At 43.0% G+C, this 24,475-nt stretch overlaps 1 protein-coding gene across 1 annotated transcript in view; it reads right to left on the bottom strand.

Annotated features, from left to right (window-relative positions):
• Nucleotides 1-17,346: 17,346 nt before the first annotated feature.
• Nucleotides 17,347-24,475, bottom strand: part of GPC4 (glypican 4) — a gene marked incomplete at its 5' end in the record, with an annotated part of 188,319 nt that continues 181,190 nt past the window's right edge. Inside the window, 3 exons of the mRNA XM_015429628.1 lie at nucleotides 17,347-20,411; nucleotides 21,515-21,690; nucleotides 23,464-23,600. Of these exons, the coding sequence (XP_015285114.1) occupies nucleotides 20,203-20,411; nucleotides 21,515-21,690; nucleotides 23,464-23,600 (522 nt within the window). The remainder of the gene's footprint in view (nucleotides 20,412-21,514; nucleotides 21,691-23,463; nucleotides 23,601-24,475) is intronic.

Below are 24,475 nucleotides of genomic sequence, written 5' to 3'. Positions count from 1 at the left end.
CCACTCCTAATTTCAGCATCTTGAGGAAGCAAGTGATGTGCGGATTGTGTCCAAGACATCTTTTGACCAAGACAGCATCCATTATATTAAGCCAAAAAGAAGCACTCTGACATAACTGCTGAGTTTGTGCTAAAATACTTCCATCTGAAAAAAACACGAGTGGCAGCTAAATAGGAGCCTCAAACATAACCCCTATGTGGACTTTCAAAACATGTAGGAAAAAAACATGAATGAATGACATTATGGAATGGCAGATTTCAAGACAGAGCTCATCTTTATGTATTTTTGGAATCGATATAGTAACTTTATAGACTGTAAGTTTTAAAAAATCTCTTTCTCTGGTCTGTTGTGTATACTATTAAAATACTTTTGCAATTAAAAGCATGTATGAATTTACATATTAGATCCAGGCATACAGATTACTTCCAAGAACTAGAAGCAGCCCCAGGCCTGAATGTGCTCTGTCCAGTATTGTTGCTTTTCCTAGAAGCCTCCTGCCTCGCCTGTGGTCTTGGCTCCAAGCGTGAGAATGACGTTGCAAACCCCCCAAAAGATTCTCCCGATGCCCCAAGTGTTTGAGGCCCAAACATATGCTCAGTTTCTCATGAGAAAAGTGTGAGATCTTTGGCAATGGTACAGGGCTGTGTTCTGCCGGCCAAAGCATAGTGTGACCCTTTGCTTTAAACTATGCTTTATTTCTTTTTCCCCCTTTCAAAAACAAACAAAACGAGGGGGGGACCAACAAAATCGTTTTACTGGATAATTAATACCATCTGCTTTTTAATCAGATCCTTCCTGCACTCTAAGTTGCTAATATTAATGGGAACAGATCCACATACTGGGAAAGGGGTGCTCAGGGGAAAAACTCTTGGGTATTTACTAGGTGAAATGTGACGTTATGCAGGCGCTGGCTTCGCGGCCGTGCTGTGTGACAAGTGCAGTTTCCCTTCCGAAGGCACATCATGCCTCTCTTGTACAAAGCTGAGGCTGGCAAAGTAGATTACAATTAGAGTTGATGGGAATTCTTTTCTTTTCCTAAAGGAACACAAAAGATGCATTAGAAGGGTGGCCCAGACTAAGCTTCAAATACTGATGGACACAAAAGAGGGTCTTCTAAAAACACCGGTTGGAGTAATGAGCCGCGTCTGGAACTGTAGACAACAAGCCAAATGAACCGTACAGGATAATGCAGGAGCAGCCTGGAATGGCCCAAGACTGGAACTCCGAAGGGCACACTGATTCTGACTAATGCTGCCACAGCAAACAGCTGTACCACTCTGCAACCTCCAAACAGAGTTTGCCCATGGATTCCACTAAGTCTCCAGCATTCTCTCGAGAACCTCTTTGCCTGGTTGAAACCTAATAGGGATTCAGGAGCATAAGAGCTTTGGCTGTGACCCCGAAACCACTCACTGTGGAGTAGTGCCATTGAAACCAGTGTGATTACAGAGGTTAAGTGCTTTGAGAACAGGCAGCCCTGACTATTACTGGCAGCATGTCACATGGCAGTGGGGCGGAGGGAAAGAAGAAGTCAAAGAAAATATACTTAACAGGCTAATGGCTCAGCAATTAATTAGATGTATTTATTTAAATGCGGGGCCTGGAGGGATGCACACAACAGGAGGGGCTCCCTTCATTTGCAGAGTGGATCTCCTGTGGACACAGCAGGAGGAAACTGAGCCAGTGTTTAACATATGCCACTCATTTGGCCATTCAACATTAACAACACAGCTCCCTCTGGAACTCTGCCTTTCCCCAAAGGGAGCTGTTTTTATTTTTTGCATTTCATTTTATATATATATATATATATATATAAAGACATTTACAATAGTCAAAGAGAGAGAGGGGAAATTCCACATTTGGGAAGAAATAGGATGTGGGTGGGGTGAGTTACAGAGGAGTGGGGAAGGGGACAGAAGGCTTGGGGATACTACAGAGTATGAGATGCAGACACATCCATGCACTGATAAAGGAGGGGTGAGCCTGCGGATACTGCTGGGGCCAAAACTCATCCCTTCCCCTGCAGCCCCCCCCCCCAACTGTTAAATAATCACCTGCTCCTGGTGGAACAATAGGCCCATCCTCTTGGTCACACCTGTGTTTGACAGATTGCTGAGATCTAGCCTTTGTGCAAACAGATTAGTAAATTACCGGGAGAAAGGAAAGGAAGACCTTCGGACTGGGGGCTAAACCTACTCACTGCCAAGCACTGGAAATTAAACCTGAAACTTCATCTACATGGCCCCGCTCCAGCTTCTGTTTGTGGGGAGAACACTAGGTTATCTTGGCACACGGGAATTAGGGGGAAGTTTACTTCCTTGATGAAGTCCTGCAAGACACACAACAGCAGCTGGCTTTGTGATGTGTTGTGGCTGCTAGGGTTGCCAGCCTCCAGTTGGGGCCTGGAGATCTCGCACTTTTACAAGTAATCTCCAGCTGACAGAGATCAGCTCCCCTGGAGAAAATGGCTGCTTTGAAGGATGGACTCTAGGGCCTTGTACCATGCTGAGGACCCTTCCCCCCCCCTCCCCCAAACCCCGTCCTCTCTTGGATCCACCCCCAAAGTCTCCAGGTATTTTCCAACTCAGACCTGGCAACCCGAATGGCTGCTGGTCCACTCACACTTACTGGCTTGTTCTGTTGCTGTGTGTGAATAACTCCTACCTTTCCCTCCTTGGACTGCTGCAATGTTTTGTCAATACCCCATAATCCTTTAATTCCAAATGTAGATGGCTGAATGGGAGTCAAAACGAGCTACTTATGGTGTATAATTTAAATTATCCACGCCTATTCACAAGACACTTTTCTTACTCAAGTAGATTGCCCCTCTTTTTTTTTTTAATGATGGCTATTGTGTGCATGTACACACCAGCTCAGCAACGTGAAAAAATAGAGGCAATTCATGCCTTACGATAAAAATTTCACACAGGCGCACAAGCCAAACTTTCATCATACAACACACAGACATCAGTTGAGAGATGTCAGAGTACACTCTCTCCCTAAAAGGAGAAAGAGTTAAACATTTGTCACAGTCCTTTACTTACTGTATGAAAATTAAAACAAAAATATCTTATGAAAAATACTAAGTCTTTCCATAAGCAACACTCCAAATCCGAAAAACAAACAAACAAACAAAAGGAGGAAGAAAGACTGTTCCTTAAAAGCAGAATCTCAGGCCTGGGTCTATTACCTGGCAAAGTGAGGTATTGGCCACAGGGGGAGGATTTGGGGGAACAGTGGCTTCTGCTGCCACTGCTACCACCCCTGGTAGGGTCGCCAACCTCTAGGTGGGATCTGGAGATCTCCTGGAATTACAACCAATATCCAGACTACAGAGATCAGTTCCACCTGGAGAAAATGGCTGCTTTGGAGGGTGGGGTTTATAGAATTATATCCCACCAAGGTCCCTCTCTCCTCCAAACCTGGCCCTGCCCGGTCTCCATTCCTCCCAGGAATTTCCCAATCCTGAGTTGGCAACGGTCTCCATTCCTCCTAGGAATTTCACAACCCTGAGTTGGCAACCCTACCTGCCTTCTCTTCCATTGCCACATTTGTCCCCAGCCCCACTAGAAGCACTTCAGGGGAATGTAGTCTAGGTAAAGGGATAGGAGCAGAACAGACAAAAGGAATGCTGGCAGAAGGAGCCAAGCTGTCCTGTTTATTTGTTCTACTGCCCCCCACCCCCATACCGGTATGCTTGGTGGAAAGGACATTACATTGTCCTTTCTGGTCATTTGTATTGACAAAGACAGATGGACGGACGGACAGACAGACAGGCGAGCCTTGAAGCATGTTCTTCTTGAGAAAATATCTCCTCCACTTTACAAGTTAACTCAAGGACAAATAATATGCATCCTCTCACAGCTGAACCTTGTAAAGTTTTACTGAAGGGTGGTGGCTGCTTGCTAAAACAGAACACTGAAATAAAAGTTAACTCCAAAATGGGGGGAGACCCAAGAGTTTTGCATCCTTGTTTCTCCTTGCAGTTCTGCACTTCTTGGGTGTGGTGTTCTTTTTCTGGCTAAGCTTCCTCTGTGATTTCAGCCACGGGTGTCTGCCCCCTCCCTTCTTGGAAGCATATGTTGTAGTCTCTCTACATTATACAATGTGTGTATGCTCTAACTCACAAAATGCATAATAAAGTATTAGCAGTGGGCCAGAACAGCAGTCATTAATCTACAACCCTCCTGAACTCTGGAGGATACAGATCATTAAGAACCCTCTCCAAACTGCCAGATGCTTTCTCAAAATCAAAAAAGCCTGTTTTAAAAAGGGGGGGGGAGAGAAGAAACACCACCAGCCTTCTCTGCTTGTGATGTGCAACATCCAAAAACATCCCTCGTGGATTAAATCCTAAAATTCAAGGCCAGCATATACATTATGAAAACTTTTGCCGCAACAGAATTATGATGACCACTTTTTTTCAAAGTTAGCTTCGTGCAGGAGGACAGGATTGTCAACAGGAATAAGCCAATGTTGCTAAACAGAACCTCAATGTTCAGAGGTAGTATATCCTTGCAGAGAAAGACTCCTCATTAGGTTTTACAAGTAGACCTCAGACAGGCATCTAACTGGCCAGCGTTGACCTGAAAGGGTGTATGGCCTGAACTGGCAAGGTATGTTAGGTACCCATAAAACGTTTGATTTTAAAATAGCACTTTTTTAATTATTACAAAAGACACCGGTACAGTAATAGCAAACTTATTCAATATGTGGTAAGACAGGATCCAGCACTATGACAAGAGGCTGAAAGACTAGAATGGGGAAAATATTTTTCATCATATTTATCTATTCCATAAACACCACTTGGAATGCCTGCTGCAATCATAACATTTTGACAAAGTGCTATAAATCTCACTCATCGTCTCTTTACTGGCCTCTGCACAACTCAGCGATGTTTCTTATTTCATGCACATCTCGTGCAATCATTTAAACACTTATTGCATTCATAGTAAGTTATGAATGCATGTAACATGCTCTAAATTCACCTTGTTAAAGAGGAAGAAAGGGAGATCCTGCCACTTGATAGCTTTATAGAGAATTGTCAGAGCAGACAGATGCTGAGAACAGAGAACTTATCATTCCAAAGCAATTTTCCTGCAACATCAGTTTAACTAGAGATGAAGTTAAATGGGTGTTGGTGGATGTGTGTGTGTGTGTGTGTGTGTGTGAGAGAGAGAGAGAGAGAGAGAATACTCAGGTGTGCTTATATGATGTTGGCATTCAAAAGTTGAAATTTGGATTTTTAAAACTGTCATTTGAAACTTGGAGCTTTGAACAGGGCAGGCCTTTGACCACCAATCCCACTAAATATCTAGGAATAAATGTGACTGGGCAAAACTGTAATCATTTAAAAACAATGGAAATTGTTTAAATTGTTTAAAAAAACAATTGTTTAAAAAACAGTGGAAACTGATACAAGTCGATTTATCCAGATGGAAAAAAATTAAGCATCTCACGGCTGGGAAGAATTTCTGTAATCAAAATGAATGTACTGCCAAAACTATTTTTTTTAATTCCAAATGCTATCTATACATATAGAAGAATGAATATTGATAGAGTGGCAAAGACAGGTAAATAAATTTATTTGGAATGGCAAGAAACCAAGAATAAGCTTTAAAATATTATAAGATGAGAAAAAGAGAGGAGGGTTAGCAGTTTCAAATATAAAATTATATTACCAAGTGGCAGGCCTGGTTTGAATTGCAGATTGGATTAAAAAACCAAGACAAAGAATAGTAAAACTAAAATCAGGAGATCTAGATGAAGACATATACAATTATCTATCGATTAAGAAATCAATTAGAATGATCATAACACAAGAAAGGAGTCATATCATTAGAGATGGACTTTTGGGAATACAGTTTACACACTGGATTTTATTGAGCCCTTCAAATTCTCTGTTCACGTCCCCAGTAGGAGCTCATCATGATAAGAACACGAGACATAAATGTGGTTTCTTAACGTATGCCAATAAGGTAAATGCTTAGGGGAAAATGAAGTCTTGGCAAGACATTAGACATGAAGGAAGCAACATCGGTATCAATCGGTTTCAAGACTAAAGATTATCAACACAGAAGGTGGAGCTTTAAGAGAGGTTGATTATAAAACAAACAGCTGATTATAAAACAAAAAGACCATTTACTATGGATACATAAGTAACTACTTCAGTTAGAAATAGAAGAACAAGTGAAAAAAAGTATGATTAAATGGATGCAGAATTTTAGAGAGCAGATACCTATACATCAATAGAATGATTATGGGGGAAAGAAAGTAAGTTTACAGCCGGCCAGGTGTTAAGAGGTAACTGGTACAAAATATTTTTTAGATGGTATATAACGCCGACAATTATTAAGAAAGTAGACAAAAACTACAAAGGAAAATGCTGGAAATGTCAAGACATAGATAGAACCTTTTACCATATGTGGTAGACTTGTAAAAAAGAAAAAAAGATATTGGAAGGAAATACATGGAAAAATGCAGAATATATTAAAATTTAAATTCCCTACAGAAGCTAAGAATATGCTATTAAGGTAAAGGTAAAGATTCCCTTGCTCGAAAGCCAGTTGAATCCGACTCTAGGGTTGCGGTGCTCATCTCCGTTTCAAAGCCAAAGAGCCAGCGCTGTTTAAAGACATTTCCGTGGTCATGTGGCCGGTATGACTCAACACCAAGGCGCACGGAACGCTGTTACCTTCCCATTGAAGTGGTACCTATTTATCTACTTGCAATTTCTTGCTTTCGAACTGCTAGGTTGGCAGGAGCTGGAACTAGAGACGGGAGCTCACTCCGTCATGTGGCACTCGGTTCTCGAACTGCTGAACTACCAACCCTCCACAGCCTGCAGTTCAGCGTCTTAACCACTTGAGCCACCGCAGCTCCTGCTATTAGGTATACTGCCTAATAAATACCAAACTTTTTGGAAAAGATATTCAAATACATGGTGACAGTGTATAGAATTATTTATGCAGCAAAATAGAAATTAGATGTCTGTCCAAGCTTAGAAGAATGGGAAAATAAACTTGCTGATTATGCAGTAATGGTGAAATGTACAACCTATTTGAGAAACAAATCAATTACAAAATTTGAGGAGAGATGGAGTGTGTATTAAGCAAGCAGGAGACAAATTTAGAATGAGAAACAGTTTAAAATTGTATATAAATGTATTGCAATGCAGAAGCAGAATGAGAACAAGTTTTGAATATAAATGTATAAGGAAGCAGTTTTTGAGCAGAAACATCTTTTATTTTCATATTATGAGATATATAGTAGACTTTCCTTTGTACTTTGATATATTAAAAGTTATAGCGAGTTTGTAGAAATGGTGAAATATGTACTATTGAATATGTAGTAATGATGCAACTAATAATACAGTTGCAAAACAGATCAGTTATGAAATTTAAAATGTTGAATATAAAAGTACCCCAACAGGGGGAAAAAACAGGGCAGGTCTTTGGTTTGGGTAACCACACTTTCAACATAGGAACTCAAACAGCTAATTCTGAAGCCTCAAAATTCTGTGTTTTGTGCTTTTAGACAAAAGTAAAATCCAGTGGATTTTGTGGTTAAGTAATGCATGAGAAAGGGAGGATACTGGTGGTGTCAGCCGCAGGGTTGTTTTTTTTTTTGGGGGGGGGTATCTTGTGGCACATAGTCTTTGCTTCCTCCTCTCAGGCTCAGTGCCTTTCCTCCTTCACCTTTGTTCAGATGGTAGGCAAGCAAGCAACATGAGAAAGGCGGGGCCAGGAGCCTTGGTGGGCAACGAAAGGCATAGGTACTGACTCCTAATGCCAGCCGTGGATAATGTCCAGAATGAAGCGTTTCATGAGAATGTTTCAAAACATAACATAAGCAAACAAAGCTACATGATGATTACTCAATCTTAATGATTTCTTTTGCATGCAAAGAAGCCCGAAGTCTATCTGTCTGTCTGTCTGTCTGTCTCTCTCTCTCACACACACACACACACATGCTGACAGGGAACAAATTGATAAGACTCAGGCTGGGCTGCAGCTCCTTGCAACAGAACACACAAAAATTAGGTGGTGCAGCTGCTCACACACCTATCTCAAAAAAGATCCTGGTGAGGATCCCAAGAGCTGCGCAAGAGTTGAAGATGGGGCTTGCCTTATTCCAGCGGGATCTCTCTCCCTTCCCTTTGAACGCCTGATTCTTATACAACATCACAAACTGCTTTTGAAACTCCCTTGAGTCTCAAAGGCAGATTGCTATAAACTGTCGGGTGGGGCAGCTGTAGATGGATCATGGAGAAAAAACAAACCTTTCCACCCATCCCAGAATTAATTCAACATCTCTTGGATGGTACTTTCAAAGACTCTCCTGGATTCATTTAACAAGGCAATGCCACCTAGTGGAAGCAAGGGGTTACTGAGGAAACTGGCATCGTTTTCTGTATTGTGTACTTTTTGCAAAACTAAGGTTTACCTGGCGAATGCCTGTTTGTGGGTGGTGGCACCCTGCAGACAAGTATTTCCATACACTGATTTCCATACAACCCTGGAAGCATGGCCTGGCTACATTGCATATTCTGCGATTCATGTGTGCTCTCAGGGAGACATTTTTTTCAGTCCACTCTAATTTTTTTTTAGTCCAAAGCTTCACGGTTCCTGAAGAAACGACTAGGACTTTTAAGTGGATGGTCACTGCATTCAGGGTTACCAACTTCCAGGTGGGGCCTGGAGTGCTCCTGGAATCACAAACGGTCTCCAGACGACAGAGTTCAGTTTCTTGGGAGAAAATGGCAGCTTCAGAGGGCAAACACAATGGCAGTGCCCTTCTGCTGAGCACCCTCTCTTCCTCAAACTTCACCTTTAAATCTCCAGGAGCCGGAGCTGGCAACTCTAACTGCATTGAACAGGTAAAGATAGTTGCATAATAGTGCATCACATATAAATAGTCCCAGGGCTAAGATCCCTCATTCTACAAAGCCCATTCTTTGTCAAGCTGATTTTACATTGAAGCTGTGTAAGCAAGGAATTGTTGAGACATTCACATTCATTCCTTGGGCTGGCATCCCTTGACATTTCATACATGAGCGTGTGAACTCACCTTCATCAAGTTAGAGTTAGCGGTGGGGACATGCTTAAGTTCTTGTAGTGGCTAAAGGTAAAGGTAAAGGTCCCCTTGCTCGAAAGCCAGTCGAATCCGACTCTAGGGTTGCGGTGCTCATCTCCGTTTCAAAGCCGAAGAGCCAGCGCTGTCCGAAGACGTTTCCGTGGTCATGTGGCCGGCATGACTAAACACCAAGGCGCACGGAACGCTGTTACCTTCCCACCGAAGTGGTCCCTATTTATCTACTTGCAATTTCTTGCTTTCGAACTGCTAGGTTGGCAGGAGCTGGAACTAGAGACAGGAGCTCACCCTGTCTTGCGGCACCCGGGTCTTGAACCGGTGAACTACTGACCTTCCACAGCCTGCAGTTCAGCGTCTTAACCACTTGAGCCACCGCAGCTTGTAGTGGCTACTGGCCCACAATTCCCTCTTTCACACCCGTGAGCCATCATCCAGCCAGCAGGTGTTAACTGGCCTTCATGTACCTCCGTTCACCCCATATAGTCAGCTCCCCAAAAAGGAGAAGAGGGGGAAACCAGTGTACTGCTGTTTGGCTTCTCAACGACAGTTCACAGCAGAGATTCCTACATAAATGCCTGCTCCTTTGTGGTTATTGTGAGGCAATGGCCTTATGTTGACCTGTGAACTATTTCACTTACTATTACTTCTTTTTTAAAAGATTCTTTCATTTATTTTCACTGTAACTGTTTGAATTGTGCACCTGTTCATCTGGCTCAAACCCTAACCACAAATTTATGTTAACTTGGCCAACAAGCTTCTATTCAATGCTCACAAAGTAGAAAAAATACAGGCCTGTTTTGGAAAAAAAACACACATCAGAATGAATCCAGTTTGTTTGGTGTTTTTTTTTAACCAAAAAAACTTAACTAGAAGTGGCTTTTTACATGGAAAGCTAAAACCCTTTTGAAAAATTAATAATTTTAAATAGATTTCTTGGCAGACCTGACCACATTCATCAGACCTCTGGTGGAAAGTGCCTGATTTGGCTGTGTAAGGTTTTCAGTTTCATCACTGCAGAAAGGAAGAAGAGAGTCACCACAGAATCTCAGTGCCTTATAAAAATTTGTATAATCCATCTAAACTGAGTCAGAGTTAATTCAATCTAAACAGCCTGTGACATAATGTTTACTTAGTCTGTACCAGGAATTCCACACCCTGACTTTTCCCAAGGCCAACTATTCATACAAAAACATTGGTAGAAGACGTCCCCAAATCTGTAGCCCACCAGGGCCAAGATTCCATTCTACCCCTCCGTTTTCAGGCCACTAAATCCCACAGCAATCTACATCAGACAGAAACAAGAAAACAAGGCTCAATGAAGTCAAGCTGACAACTTAGCCCAGAAATGGGGCCCTGTCTTCATTGTGGACCACTTCATCCCTGCTGACATCCCTTTCTTTCCCCCCTCCCATAGTAACTATGAACATATGAGGAAGCTGCCATAGAGTCAGATTCTTTATCTATTGCCCATTCTGGCTGGCAGCCCCTCCCCAGAGTCCTAGGTAAATGAAAGTATTCCCCAGTATACTTCTAATGCATTTAACTACAAAGATGATAGGGACTGAAACTGCAACCTTCAGAATGTAGAATCTGTGTTCTACCAGCTAGCTACAGCCTTCCACTCATTTCCCAATCTGCATTTAAAACTTTTTGCTGGCAGTTCCACTATTGCTTCTCCCGGCACCAGTGATGCTGGGTCCAGCCAGTTTTTTCACCCAAACTCACCCAATTCCCCTCCTTAGTACGGCACTTATCTCTCATGGTTTTGTACATGCTGGTCCCATGAGCCCCAGAACAGTCTCTTTGGATAGCCAAAGTGGACCCTTCACCAGCAGAAAACCTGGATAGATCCAACCCACTGTACTGATGAGCAAGCCTCAAGAGGTTTGGAAGCGTATTCTCGGGCTACTGAGCAACTGCAAAGTTATACCTCCCACAAAAATGGAAGGAGACTAATCAAGACAAAAACTCCTGAGCCTGGTCAGAGAGCTCCAACCAAGGGACCGACAACAACAGATACACACAAAAGGAGCATGGATTTCCAAAGTCTGCATGTAGCAAAGTACAGCTACGCATGATCTCAGCTTGTGTTGTAGGTAGACTTCTCCCTGCTACACCCAAGCTGGCAAAAAAATGACACGTGAAACATCTCTAAGCATTTGGCAAATTGGACTGACTCTCTGGCAACAGCCTCTTCAAGAAACAGCCCAGCAGCCCAGAACATTTCAAGCAAACCAAATATTATTTCAGGTTTCATGCTCAGTTTTTGGAGATATTAATTCACACCAATGGAATCACTGATTCAAAAGCAAATAGTTTCAAGCAAACCAAATATTATTTCAGGTTTCATGCTCAGTTTTTGGAGATATTCACACCGATGGAATCACTGATTCAAAAGCAAATAGTTGACAACTCTGGCTGGAGCTTGCCCCAAAACCTTCTAAGAATTGACTACATTCTTCTGAAATTAATAGTATTTCCTTTGGATTACTCACTGAGCCTGCTGAAAGTGTGGGCGGACATTTGGCATAGTTAAAAAGCAACTAGGATGGGCAGAGATTCTGTCCTCAACAGTGGAAAGGAAGCAGGACCAACTTAAACTGATGGCTTCTCAGAACACACCCAGACACATTACATACATTTCTGGCTGGTTTGGAAGCCAAATGAAGCGAAGCCACAGCCTGCAAGCTACGGAGGCCAGACTAGCAACCTGATCTTGAGTTTAGTGGGACTGACTTCCAGGTGAGGTAAGTATATTGTGAGATTGTAGGGGCTGCATGAAATAAAAGTTTGTCTTAGGAAAAGAACTGCTGGGGGCCTTGTTTGGAATTCTGAAGATTAAAGTCATGGCTTTAAGTATACAAGCACCACAAATAACTTCACTGATTTCATGGGGATTGAACTAGAACCGCAGAAAATATTTGCTGCAGGTAATGTGCATTGCATTGTTATTATTTAATGTGTATTCAAGAATCTGCATGTGATTAGCTTTTTGAGAATCCCAGATTTAATATTTAAAAATTCACGTGACAAGCCCAAGATAAAGAGGGATCTGAACCTGCATTTCTTCTGTCCCCATCCAATCTCTAATAATTCCACAACACTGGATTTGTAGGCCACAAAACCTTTGGCTACATACAGTAGTATTTAGATATCACAAGAATCTCTCCTGCTTTGGTTTAACAGGTTATAGACAGACACACAGAGAGAGAGACTAATACACATATCCTTACCCAGCCAGCCTCTAAGAGAATGTCTACATTTTCTGAATGCAGGGCAGTTTTGAAAATACTCCAGCAAAGGAATGGAGCTATTTCATCTCCACCCACAAAACCGTAGTTCTCAGCTCCATAGCACTTTTAGCCTAGCAGTTAATCCAGCCTAGGGTCTGAGAGTTGATTCACATTGACATACCTTTGAGGAAATTAAACACAACAGTTTTGGTCTTGGGTGTTTTTTTTAAAAAACTCAAACCAAAGGAAGGCAAAAGGGCTGATTAAGCCTCCCTCCACCCACACATACAGCATCCCTCCATAGAGGACAGCAGCCATGCCATTGCTGTGGGCTGGGTCACTCATGGCAACAGATTGGCCCCTTTTCCATCATACAAGAAATCAGGAACAGTTTTCTCCACTGAAAACCCGTGCGTAATTATCTGGGCATTTCTTCTTCAGTGGAACAAGCTGTACAGCTCTCATTCCACATAGCTCTTTCCAAAGCTGCCTGTACTGAAGAAGCCACAAAGCAGATGCAGCACATACGTTTGGGTTTGGGTCAGGATGGTGTGTTGCAGAACTGTCCCCCCTCAAAAAAAACAAAAACCCTCTCAGTGACACCATTAGGACATATTTATTCATTTTCATTTTTTTAATCATTTCCAGCAAGCCTGAGGCTGAAACACTCAGCATTGTTTACTGAGGCAGGGAGCAGCTCTCTGGGGTCTCAGGCAGAAAAAGGTGTTTCCCCCAACACCTGTTACGCTGTATCCTTTTAATTGGAGGTTGAACTGGGACCTTTTTCAATATTCCAGATGTGCGCCAACCAGGGTCATAGCCACCTTTCCATACAGCAGTTCCACCTACCAAGGACAGCGGGCTCTGAAAGGTGGGACTCTGAGAAAATGAGAGTCATCATGGCTCAATGGTAGAGCAGAGACTGAGAGCCAGCGTGGCATGATGGTTAGTGTGACAGCCCAGGATCTTGGAATATCAGGTTCAAATCCCCACTCTGCCATTAAATTTTGCTTAAGGGACCTTGGCCCAGTTTTTTGCACACCCCTAGTCCCAAGTTCTATCCCCCACATCTCCAGGTGAAGTGTCCAGTAGCAGCTGTCGGGGCCCTTCCTCTGCCTGGGATCTTGGAGAGCTGCTGCTAGTTGGATAGCAGACAAATACTGTGTTTGGTGGACCAACAGTCTGAAGATAAAAAGAAGCTTTATTTCTTCTATATGTGGTATACTTCAAAATCAGGACAGCTTTCCTGGGGCCAGGACCACAGCTCCAGGACCTCACTTCCTAAGCAGCCAAACCAGAATGAGGTCTTGCAACCAAGCAACAGGATAGATTCAAATCATGTACATCACTTTAAGTTACATAATTTATACAAGCCAAAGAATGCAACTTTCCCAGGTTCAGAATTTTTAATTTTTTGCTTTGTTTTACATAAAAGTTAACCCAGGCTTTACTCTCCCCAAAGAAATTAAGGGACATCATGCCTCCTGCCTCACACAGAAGTTCTTTTTAAAAACAGAGATGCCACAATCTGGGTGCTCTTTCTGCCTTTCCATTTCTGATACAGAATACAAGTATGAGCTGCCATGGAGTCCCCAGTGCCGAAAGAGAGAAGAGGCATCGTTCTGGAGAAAGGGCAAGCTAGCCAGAAACATGTGTGCAGCAAGGATCTTACCTGCAATTTGCAGATGGGGAGAGCATTGAACTGGATGACCTCAAGTGCCCCACCCCACTGCACTCTGAAGCCTCCCGTTTCAAAAGCTCTGGTGCAAAAGTTGCCAAAAGCACAGCTTCAAAAGCAGACGCCTAGCTTTGGGTGGCTTCTCTTGTGGCCAGCCAGCTGAAGAACATATGTGAGAGGATGTCAGGAACAATACTCAGCATTCGAAGAACAGGCATGGGACACAGACACCCCCTCCCCAAACCGAAACCCCTCCAGCTGAACTCCAGGGACACTCGGCTTCGACACTTGAAAGAATCTTTACAGGCCAACGGAAGGCAGACGGGGGGGAGGGGGGATAGAATTGCTTTCCTACAGCTCTTGTGCTTCTTCACAGAGAAAAAGTCCACTCTGGCAGCTGTGTTAGCAGCAGTAAGATAGAAAGGAATCTTGGGGCACTTTAAGATGTCAGAAATTTATTGTGGCACAAGCTTTCATGGGCTAGGGCCCACTCCATCATATGCTTGAAACAAAACCTCAGTCAGTTAAAATTATCAATATATTCAGAAACCAGTGGAAGAACATTTCACTTGTCTGGGATACTCTACTGCTGCCATGAAAGCCCCCATTCTTCAACCAGGGAACGTCAATGGAGACACCAATGAGAAGCTGATGAATTAGAATGTTGAGTTACCACAGCTTAAACAGAAAAGATGAAAGCCCCCATTCTTCAACCAGGGAACTTCAATGGAGACACCAATGAGAAACTGATGAATTAGAATGTTACCACAGCTTAAACAGAAAATCTTCCTCAGCCGCTACAGATTGAGCTAAATTAGTTTAACATAATTCAACTGTTTGGTCATGGGTTACTGTACTCATCTTGTCAAATGTCAGCAGCTGGAACTCTGGCATCTCCTGGCCTGTTGACACCACTATCCCCCCATGCAAGTATCTGTCTGTCTGTCTGTCTGTCTATGGACTGGGTTTTTACTTCATGCACCACACAAAACAAGCTGTAAATGAAACAAGCCCACAAAACCTATGCTTCAATAAATATAAGAGGCTTTAAGACTCCCTTTTTGATTCTGCAGCAAAATTTTCTCTTCGGATTCTCCAGAGTGACATCCTCCTAGAGCGGAAGCTTAAGAAAGCTATAGCAATTTGACTGTTGATGAACCTCCCCATTTCTGCCACGGATTGCAAAAGATTCTGGAGGCATATTCCAGAAGGCACATGTGGCCGGGACTGGGATCGGCATGGCTGTTTGGAGCGCCTGCAGGGCTGAAGCCCGGAGAAGATGAGGAAGTGGGTGGGGTTCCATACACAGAAGGATGACCCCGAGGCAACTGTTGCAAGACAATGTCATTGTCTTCAATCGATCAAAACACATGTGACCGGCTGTCCTTCTCCCGTGGGCAGTTAACCTCCCTCCCTCAGGCTTACTCCATCTTTCCCAGCTTCTTGTCTGGCTCTGCTTCCAGCCACTTCCAACTCCAGTGCTCCACCACCTTAACAGCATGGCACAGTAGCTGGACCAGCCCCTGCCAATAAGAGTCCTGCTTTCCTGCCCCTCTGCTGCACCCTTCCTCATTCCCAATGGCATGTTTCATCTCAAACAGTGACAACAAAGGCCAGCCAACCCCAACCCACCATGGGTGTGCCTGGCCACACCCATCCTACACATTTTGCTTCTCCTGGGTTACTGGCTCTCTTATCTCCCTGTGCTGCTTCATGTCCCCAGGGGAGGGCCCCCTCGGCTTCAAGGGTAGACCCCCAGTCCCCCCCCAAGTGTCATAGTGCAGTTCACTGGCCAGGCCTGGTTCAGCCTCCCATACACCTTTCTGGGGACAATGCTTCTGGAACCTCTTCCCCCCAACGATATCCATGAAAAAAAGAGAAAACCATTGTTCTAGGGAATGCACATTTAGCATTTTCTTTAAAGGCAAAATCATATATTACCACCCCCCGTGGAAGGATTCAATTGGAACTTAGGCCAGTAGTAATTTCAACTCTTCAAGAACAGGGATACTACTGAATTTCACATTTTGACTTGAAAACCCCCATTTTGTCTACACATCTTTGTTCTGTGAATTGAGCACAAGTCTTTATTTTCACAGTTTTGTCGGTGTGCACCAAGTTTTGCCAACTACGTTTACACAATTTTTTAACATTTTTCAGACAATTGTGTAAAAATAGCATATAAACTATAAAGTGCTGTAAATGAAAACAAATATATCAGGAATGCCAGTAATGAAAATGGGGAAAGGAAAAAAGGCTCACTGCAGTATCATACGAAAACAAAGAGAGATGAAAAAGAGTATATCTCTACATCCCTTATTCAAGAACAATCCTTCCAACTGAATACCAAGCATGAGATTCACAGGCTTCTGTTTTTATGACTCTCCCATTCTCCAACGAGAAGCCAAGCTGTCAATGGATTTTGAAACTAGTTGCCCTTCTTCAAATTTGCATGTTTGCTTATTAAGCCAGCTTCATCAATGTACATGGTACTTCACAGAGCATATGATGTGTTCTTACTTAATTTTCTCTTAATGGCTAATGTCAACATCTGGAATTACTGCCAGAGACTCTAGTAACAGAAAGAATGGAAGGGACATGCGCGTGCACACACACAGACAGAGATGCATAAGCATGAAATCAGGACTGAGAATGCTGGGGAAGCCTGTACGAACACTGAAACCTCATTGTTTAAGGGCAGTGTACCCTCTGGAGTTGCAGGAGCTAGAGAATGACAACAGGGGATGGCTTTCCACATTCCTGCCTTGCTTGGGTGCTGTTGGAAACAGAACGACCATGTAGCTGGACCTTGGTCTGATCCAGCAAGATCGGTTATTGCTAGTGGTTGGATATGGTGTAATATAGTGACTGAGAGATTTAGATGGGATCCAAGTCACTAGTTCGAATCTCACTTCAACCACAAACTCACTAGGTGATCGTATACAGGAAGCAGTCTGAATGCTCAAAGTGCTGTACAAACATTAACCATTATTATTACTGCATGGAAAATAATTGGGACAGGAGCAGCAGTGCTTATGAACTACAAGTAGAAAGAACACACACATCCTCCTCCAGTCCCCAGTTCTGCAGCAGATGTTGCAACCTAGTAGGCCTCTTGCAGAATCTGTAAGGACTAGAATTATGTCAGAGACAGAATGCTGAACCTCATAGATTTGATTAAACTAGACCCCATATTACAAGGAGTGATCCTCAATAGACTTCTAGGCTTCTATGTTATCTATAAACACAGACCTTATGAATGCATATTTAGGCTGACCATTGCAACCTTTCAAATAAAGCCAGAAAAATCCATATTTTGTCACTTTACATTTACATGTCTTTTCCCCTGCCCTTACCAAAGTACAACCCAATGAATAATAAGTAGTAAGCCATTCATTTAAAAAAATAAATAGAAAATGAAGGTGGGAGGTTATTAGGTACACGAGGAGGGCTGTCGTGCTTGTAAAGCAAAAAAGAAAAAAAGGAGAACATACAAAGTCTTTAGAAAACAGAACCACAACCATGCCATTGATAGCTCTTCCTTCGTCTGCTTTACAACAGGGCAGCTGAACACCAGAACCTCCTTTCCTGGAAACCTTTTGTTGCCATGGAAGCTACACCTGTGATGCTCATCAGCAATGGCCCATTCACACATGCAAGCCACCATTTGATGATATTCACCTCACAGCCAACAGGCAAACCAGTGTGTGAGCTGGATCTTAATGCAACCCAAGTTGGAGAATACAGAAAGGTTTATTCTTCCATAGACGATTGCTCCAGTCCATTTTGCTCTCTCAGCTCGACTAAGTTTTATTGTGCCTACACCCCTTCCCTTCCCAATCCTTTCCCCACAACCCATTTAATCTTATTGGCAAGCTTGTTAGCCCATAACCCTCCCCAACCCCCAAATTATCCAGTTAGACCCTACTAAAAATAACAGCACAAGAGATCCTAGCACTTAAGGTTGGCTTGCATTATTTCACAACTGAAATTCATAATGAGGCCACTTAAAACAATTAAAAAAGACAACAGAGGAGAAAAAGAGACATGGCCAAATCCAGTTCATTAGGAGTCATGGAAACCATCATCAGCCCCCACCCTCTTTGTCAAGGAACAGAGCTGCAAGAAAAACAGCTGGACTTGGTTCGATGCTTTAAATTAAAAGCAATCTAACAAGATCTGCAGGGGATAACTCCCTTTGGCACTGTACTGAAGGCCCCGGTTTCATTTCTACCAAGTCAATGTAATAGCACTCAAAAAACAGCTAGAAAGGAAATTCCTCAGAACTGAGGTAGTTTCTTGGTCATCGGCACCGTTTTCCAACTCCTTGCAAAAGCAATGCAACTATTTACAATCCTTCCCATGCACATTTATAACCCCCCCATTTTATGCTTTTGTGACTGGTTTTCTACAAAATAAAATAAAACAAACACCAAATGCCTAGCCAGAAAATGCCTTGTTGAGTTATAATAAGTGTATATGTGTGTGTGTGTGTGTGTATACACATAAACATATTTAAAAAAATAAATAACTGGCTACTTCTAGAATCTGATGCCTCTGGGATTGGTTTATTGTAGTACCAGCCAAGCCTATTTCATCTTTATATAAAGTTCTACAGGAATTTGGTGTGTGAACAAAAATTCTGACCCTGAGCTACTCAATAATTAATGTTTCAGTATAAAAATAGGGAAGAAAACAGCCCAACCCAACCTTACAATACAAGGGTGGATGGTAAAAAATCTCTCCATCATCCTCTCTCTCTTTTTCTAACGGGTCAACTGCTTGTGGCGCTGGAGGGAACACTATTTGAGGCCAGCGCCTGTTTAAAGTCGGGAAAAACTTCCAGAATATTTTTTAGTCTTTTTGTAGACTTACCCCTGTCATTCTTTTAAAGCAATTTAATTCCTTTTCAAAATACAAATAAAAAACTATGTACCATTATTTCAGTCACTACCACTTATTGCGGCAGAGCTCCTGCAGGGAGGAGAGAGAGACAGAGAGAAGTGGGAATCCCTCGTGCCGTTTACATTCCCTGTGCTGGGCCACTCTCCTTCCAGGTGAAGTCTCATAGCCTCACCTGTCTCCCAAAAGTCCATCCCTGACATCCTGCTGCCTCTAACACGATGCCTACAGCTGGCCTTTTAACCACTGATGGGTGAGTGACCCCTGCCCTAACAAGCACCATTTCAAAGTACTGACAGAAAATATTCCAGCTTGCAGGGAGGACAAGCAGACTGGCCCTTGCATCTTCTACAAGAACATTTATAAGAAGGTAACACAGTGGATGTTATACGAATAAGCCTGTGTCAAAGGCCTTTTAGTAGGTAGGCTCTCAAGAGCCACAAGGAACAGTCACAGTAGCTAGAGCGGCATTGATTTTTTTTCTAATCTAACCCAACAACCCCAAAAAATGCAGCTGAGTAATTTGCATGGGGGTAAAAGGACAGAGGTAATTCTTTCTCCAGCAGCGAACAAGGTTATAAGGCCAAGCCTTCACATTCTGTTCTAAAAGCTAGTAACCCCCAAAAGATTAGCTTTACTTCTCTCTTAAGATAAGGCATCTAATGTAATGGATACGTGTGGGAACTCCACTGCACAAAGCACTTTCTGTTGCTTGATAGACAGTTTCTTTCCCCATGAAATATGATAAAAAAAACCTTTTGCTTTTGTACAGATAATTTCATCCCCCCCTTGAAAGACAGCCTCAATACATGCCAAAATGGAACTCTGGAATTTCTTTTGTATGAAATAGGATAAAATAAAGTTAAAAGGGATGGGGGGTGGGGAATAGGACAGAGAGTTTGATTTAAAAAACAAAAACACCACAAGACAAAAGCATTGCTAACTACAGGCCTGTATATACACTCTGTTAACCACATTTATTGTGGCATCTCAGTAAACAGGTCAGACTAACAGGTCCAAATCCCTGTTTGTTTTTCCCTCCCATTCCCAAAAAATGAGAGCGGGGGAGAGGGAGAGAAAGACAGAAGGAAAAACTTATTAAAAACCAGTGGCAACATAGCAAAAACAAAACAAAACTGTACACTGCTGTCCGTTAACTTACAAACAACCCTTTCCCCCTCCCCCCCAAAGTCACTAGATGGTATAAAAGTGAAATCAGGTGCCTTTTCCCTATTTTTTTTTTTAATAAGAGTCATTTTTCTCCCCCCCCATCAATTCTAAAAAAAGGGGGAATGGTTATCTCCACTGTCTTTGCAGAGCCAAGAATGAAAAGATGCTAAGAAGCAGGGCAGCTTCTGACAGGCCCATGCTGGTGGCAGAAGCGTCCAGCTCTTTGTCCGATTTCTTGGTATCCTGTGTCACTTCTGTTGCATTGAACACAAATTCTTGGGAACACTGCTGTAACTCGCAGCCACTTCCACTGCCTTCTCCACTAGCATCGTCACCTATGAAAACAGATGAAAAATTTCATTTTCAGACCGGCAGCCTCAAGGAGCTCAGTCAGAGCACAGGGGCCACAGCCCACCAACCCAACATCTACTGGTGCCACACAATGAAGGACATGGTGTGCCACACACAAAGCCCACATGTGAACTAATCCAGAGTGTAACAGCACCACCAAATGCCTTCAAGATCAGGAACCAAGCAGCAACAAGGGGCCAAACTACTCATTCAGAAGAATCACAGGGTCAAAGGCAATGCTCCCTCTACGCTATGGAGTCTTGTGAGCAAAAATTCTACTTTGCGAGCTTACTGGCATTAAAGTTGTGAGCAAGCAATTTGGCTACTGCATAAAATTAGTTTGCTCTGGAGCCCTCCTTCCTGAGCTAAGACAAAAATATGTGAGCCAGAGGCTAAAAAACTGTGAGCTAGCTCACACTAACCCAGCTTAGAGGGAATACTAGTCAAGGGTCCTTCCTATTTTGTACTAGGATACCATGTGGTCAAAAGCTCCTCCTTTCACATCAAAATCCCTAGCCTGAGGAAATCTAGCATCTCAAAGAGAATGGTTCTAAATGGTCTTCCTCAGTTTTGTACTAGCTTTCTACATTTAGGGAAGTTTCTGCCTCATCTGGCGAACACCACAAACGTAAAATCCAGAGATTGCATTCTGAGATGGTACTGTTTTATGAGGACTATACCACCATGTGCTTCTTCAGAATCTGTAGATCAACTTTAATTTTGTCTTCAATCAGTGTTTACTTTCCACCCCTCCCAGCAGTTCATAAATGGCTATTTCTATTGTCTACTTCTAGCCCCACCATCAACACCCTGGTCATCTATGGGGGAATACAAAGGGCCCTTTTACTAATCCACCACTTGCTACAGTCTGTTTGTAATCACTTTGGAAGGTGACTGCATCTTCTCCCCGTGCATCAGAGAAGATTTGCTGCTCCTGGGCAAGCAAAGGAGTGGTCACAGTCATTCTTCTCCCCTATTGGTCAAAGAGTTACTTTTGAAAATTGGGCCTTTCCCTCAAATAGCTTCCCAGAACTACTGTCAGCTCCATCAACAAACCTATCTCTTGGGAACAAACAGGCCCACTTACTTATATCAATGAAGTCTACATCATTCCCATTGTAAGCATTCTTCATTCTACTGGTCATAATTCGAAGGTTCACAATTTGCTGGCGAATCATTGCATCTGGTTTCAAGGTGTCAACTTCCACTTCAGGATTGTTTGCCTGATTGGCAAGACCATTTGCTGTCACTGCAAAGATGTACCTGCAACAAAATCAAAAAGTTGATCAAAAATGAGTCTATCAGCACTCATGACTGTTAAATAGAACTGCCAGAGGCAATATACCTCTGAACACTATATGCAGAAGATGCACAAACAGGGGAGTGACCCACTTCAGAGTCACTTTCTGGCTAGTTGCTGCAGAAAACATAAGGTAGATGGACCTTCAGCATCATCCAGACTAAGGGACTCTTCCTAGGTACATTTCAGCAGTGCAAGATTTCTTAAACGTCTGGCACCGATTAGTTAACCACTTTCAATAACCGAAACGGCTGACTCCGGTTTCTGATAACAGACATCTTGCTACATCACCAGAATTGTTGATTTATCATGCTGTAATAATCAAACATGGTTTTTTTGACCCAAGAGAGAGTCCTACAGCTTGGAAACAAGAGTGCAGATAGCTGATGTCTCATCTCGCTGGCTCTTACTCGGACTGCCAGTGGTGCAATGGGAATAGGCTGTGGCTCAGTGGCAGAACATCTGCTTTGCATGCAGACGGTCTCCAGTTAAAAAGGACCAGGCAGCAGGTGATGTGAAAGCCTCTCTGCTTGAGACACTGGAGAGCCACTGCCAGAATGAGTAGACAATAGTGACCTTGATGGACTGATGGTCTGATTCAGTATAAGGCAGTTTGACTCTGATGATCCTTGCAATGCAGAAACGGATTCATTTTACAGGTCTTTTTGACCCGACAAAGGCCCACTGCAGCCAGCCACTAGAGGGTCTTGTGCTAAACCTGACCTCTTGAAGATTCCTACGAGGCAAAGTCAGTTGCTAGCCTAGATCTAAGAAGGTGCTGTGGAGGAAATAACAGTTTAAGCCAGTGGTTCTCCAATCATGAGTTGGAGCCGAAAAGTGGGCTGTAGGTGGGTCACAAGGCCTGGAAGGCAGGAAGTGGATCCAGGTGAGATATGAGAAGATGCTCTGGGAGGCCTGGATGTGCAAAAAAAGGCCCTCAAGTACAACCTGTTGCTCAATAATATATTTATAAATTTCAAAAAAAATGAAACGGAAAAAATAAACTTTAGTGTTAATTTCTGCCAGATTCTTGCATTTTATATTGGGGAGGGAAGGAAAACATGCAGAGTTCCTTTACAAGGGGCTCTCAAAAAGTAGAGTAAGTTCAGAAGTGGGACCCACTTCAAAAAGTTTGAGAACTATCAGTTTAAAAACAACAGGTCTAGCTAGACAGCCAGCCAGCATGGAGACATGGGGACTGAGGCCATGGTGGGCTGCCTCCCAGCAATCCTCTTTTAAGATTAACTGCTGACCAGTACTATAGGCAACCCTGGGGGGCACACTACTTCTCCACTGCTTCTGCAAAGTATTTTGTCCCACAGTCAGATCCCCTTTTTCCCCACTCTGAATTTACAATTACCTTGCACAATTCAAACATCAACCAGGTTGGGTGAGCACAGTTGTGGGGGATAAAGAGGCCCTGACAAAACCCAGTCGGGTTATATACCATGTAGCAACCCCTAGCTACAAACTTCTTGCATCACTTACTCCTCCCCCCCACCACGGGGTGGCAGAGAACCCAGAATCCAACTTCTAGAATCCATGCATGAAGTCACCTCCTGCTGGCAGTTGCCAGTGGCCAGAAAGGCGTAATGGTCTAGTGGAAAAGAGAAAGTATGCAATCCCTGACTCAGTGAAAACATCAGGCATCCAGATGTTGGACAGCCTGAAACTGGACACGCTGAGAGAAGTCAGAGAGGAAGAAAGTGCAAGAGGAATTCTGGCTTCTCCCAAACCTGCTTTTGTCGCTTCCATTCCAACACTCTTCTTCATTGACATTGCCAGTGGCCATCTTCTCATCGTTACAGATGTTGCCAGGAAGAGAGGACCAAAACTTCTTTGCTTGCTTCAGTTTTTCCTTCACATCCGTCACCTATTTTTTTTTAAAAAAAAAATATGTAGCAGAAAGTATCATAACCCTGGACATCTTTCTGCTTGATTAACTAACTTTTCTCTGGCTTCTATGGTATTGTACTGCAGAGCAGATTTGGTGGTAGATTCAGCAGACAAGAACATTTCCTTACACAACGCATTACTGGCTTAGGAAAGTCACCACTGGAAGATGAAATAGTGATGTATTTATTAGCACACATTTCAGCCAGTCAACAGCACCAAGAATCTGGCCTTAGAAACAGAATCCATCAAATCATAAGAAAATCCCTGAATAAGAATAAATCAACGTCGTCTCCAGATTTTATAACAACAACGTTTCAAAAACCAGATCTTCCTCAGGAAATATTCTATACAGTAGTACAACAGCTTTCATGCTCATATAGTGCTATCATAGAACCAGGAATAATATAATGCATTTAGTAGTAGGATGCTGAACTCCAAAGCTATTCAGGCTGCAAAGATACTACTCAGTTTCTGATGGATCCCGGGCATCTGGGAATATTTCCTGAGGAAGATCCAGTTTTGAAATGTTGTTCTGAAATCCGGTGATGACGACATTGATTTATTCTTCTACAAGGATTTTCTTATGATTTGATGGAATTTGTTCATTGTTATGTAGTGTTGGTGGTTCAAGTGGTTAAGACGCTGAACTGCAGGCTGTGGAAGGTCAGTAGTTCAGCAGTTCGAGACCCGGGTGCCGCATGATGGAGTGAGCTCCCATCTCTAGTTCCAGCTCCTGCCAACCTAGCAGTTCGAAAGCAAGAAATTGCAAGTAGATAAATAGGTACCACTTCGGTGGGAAGGTAACAGCGTTCCGTGCACCTTGGTGTTTAGTCATGCCGGCCACATGACCAC

The sequence above is a fragment of the Gekko japonicus genome, unplaced genomic scaffold (genome assembly GCF_001447785.1).
Source record: "Gekko japonicus isolate JY-2015 unplaced genomic scaffold, Gekko_japonicus_V1.1 scaffold560, whole genome shotgun sequence".
In the NCBI taxonomy this organism is placed as follows: domain Eukaryota; kingdom Metazoa; phylum Chordata; class Lepidosauria; order Squamata; family Gekkonidae; genus Gekko; species Gekko japonicus.
The sequence above is the reverse complement of the archived record's forward strand: the minus strand, read 5'-3'. Positions and strand labels throughout refer to the sequence as shown.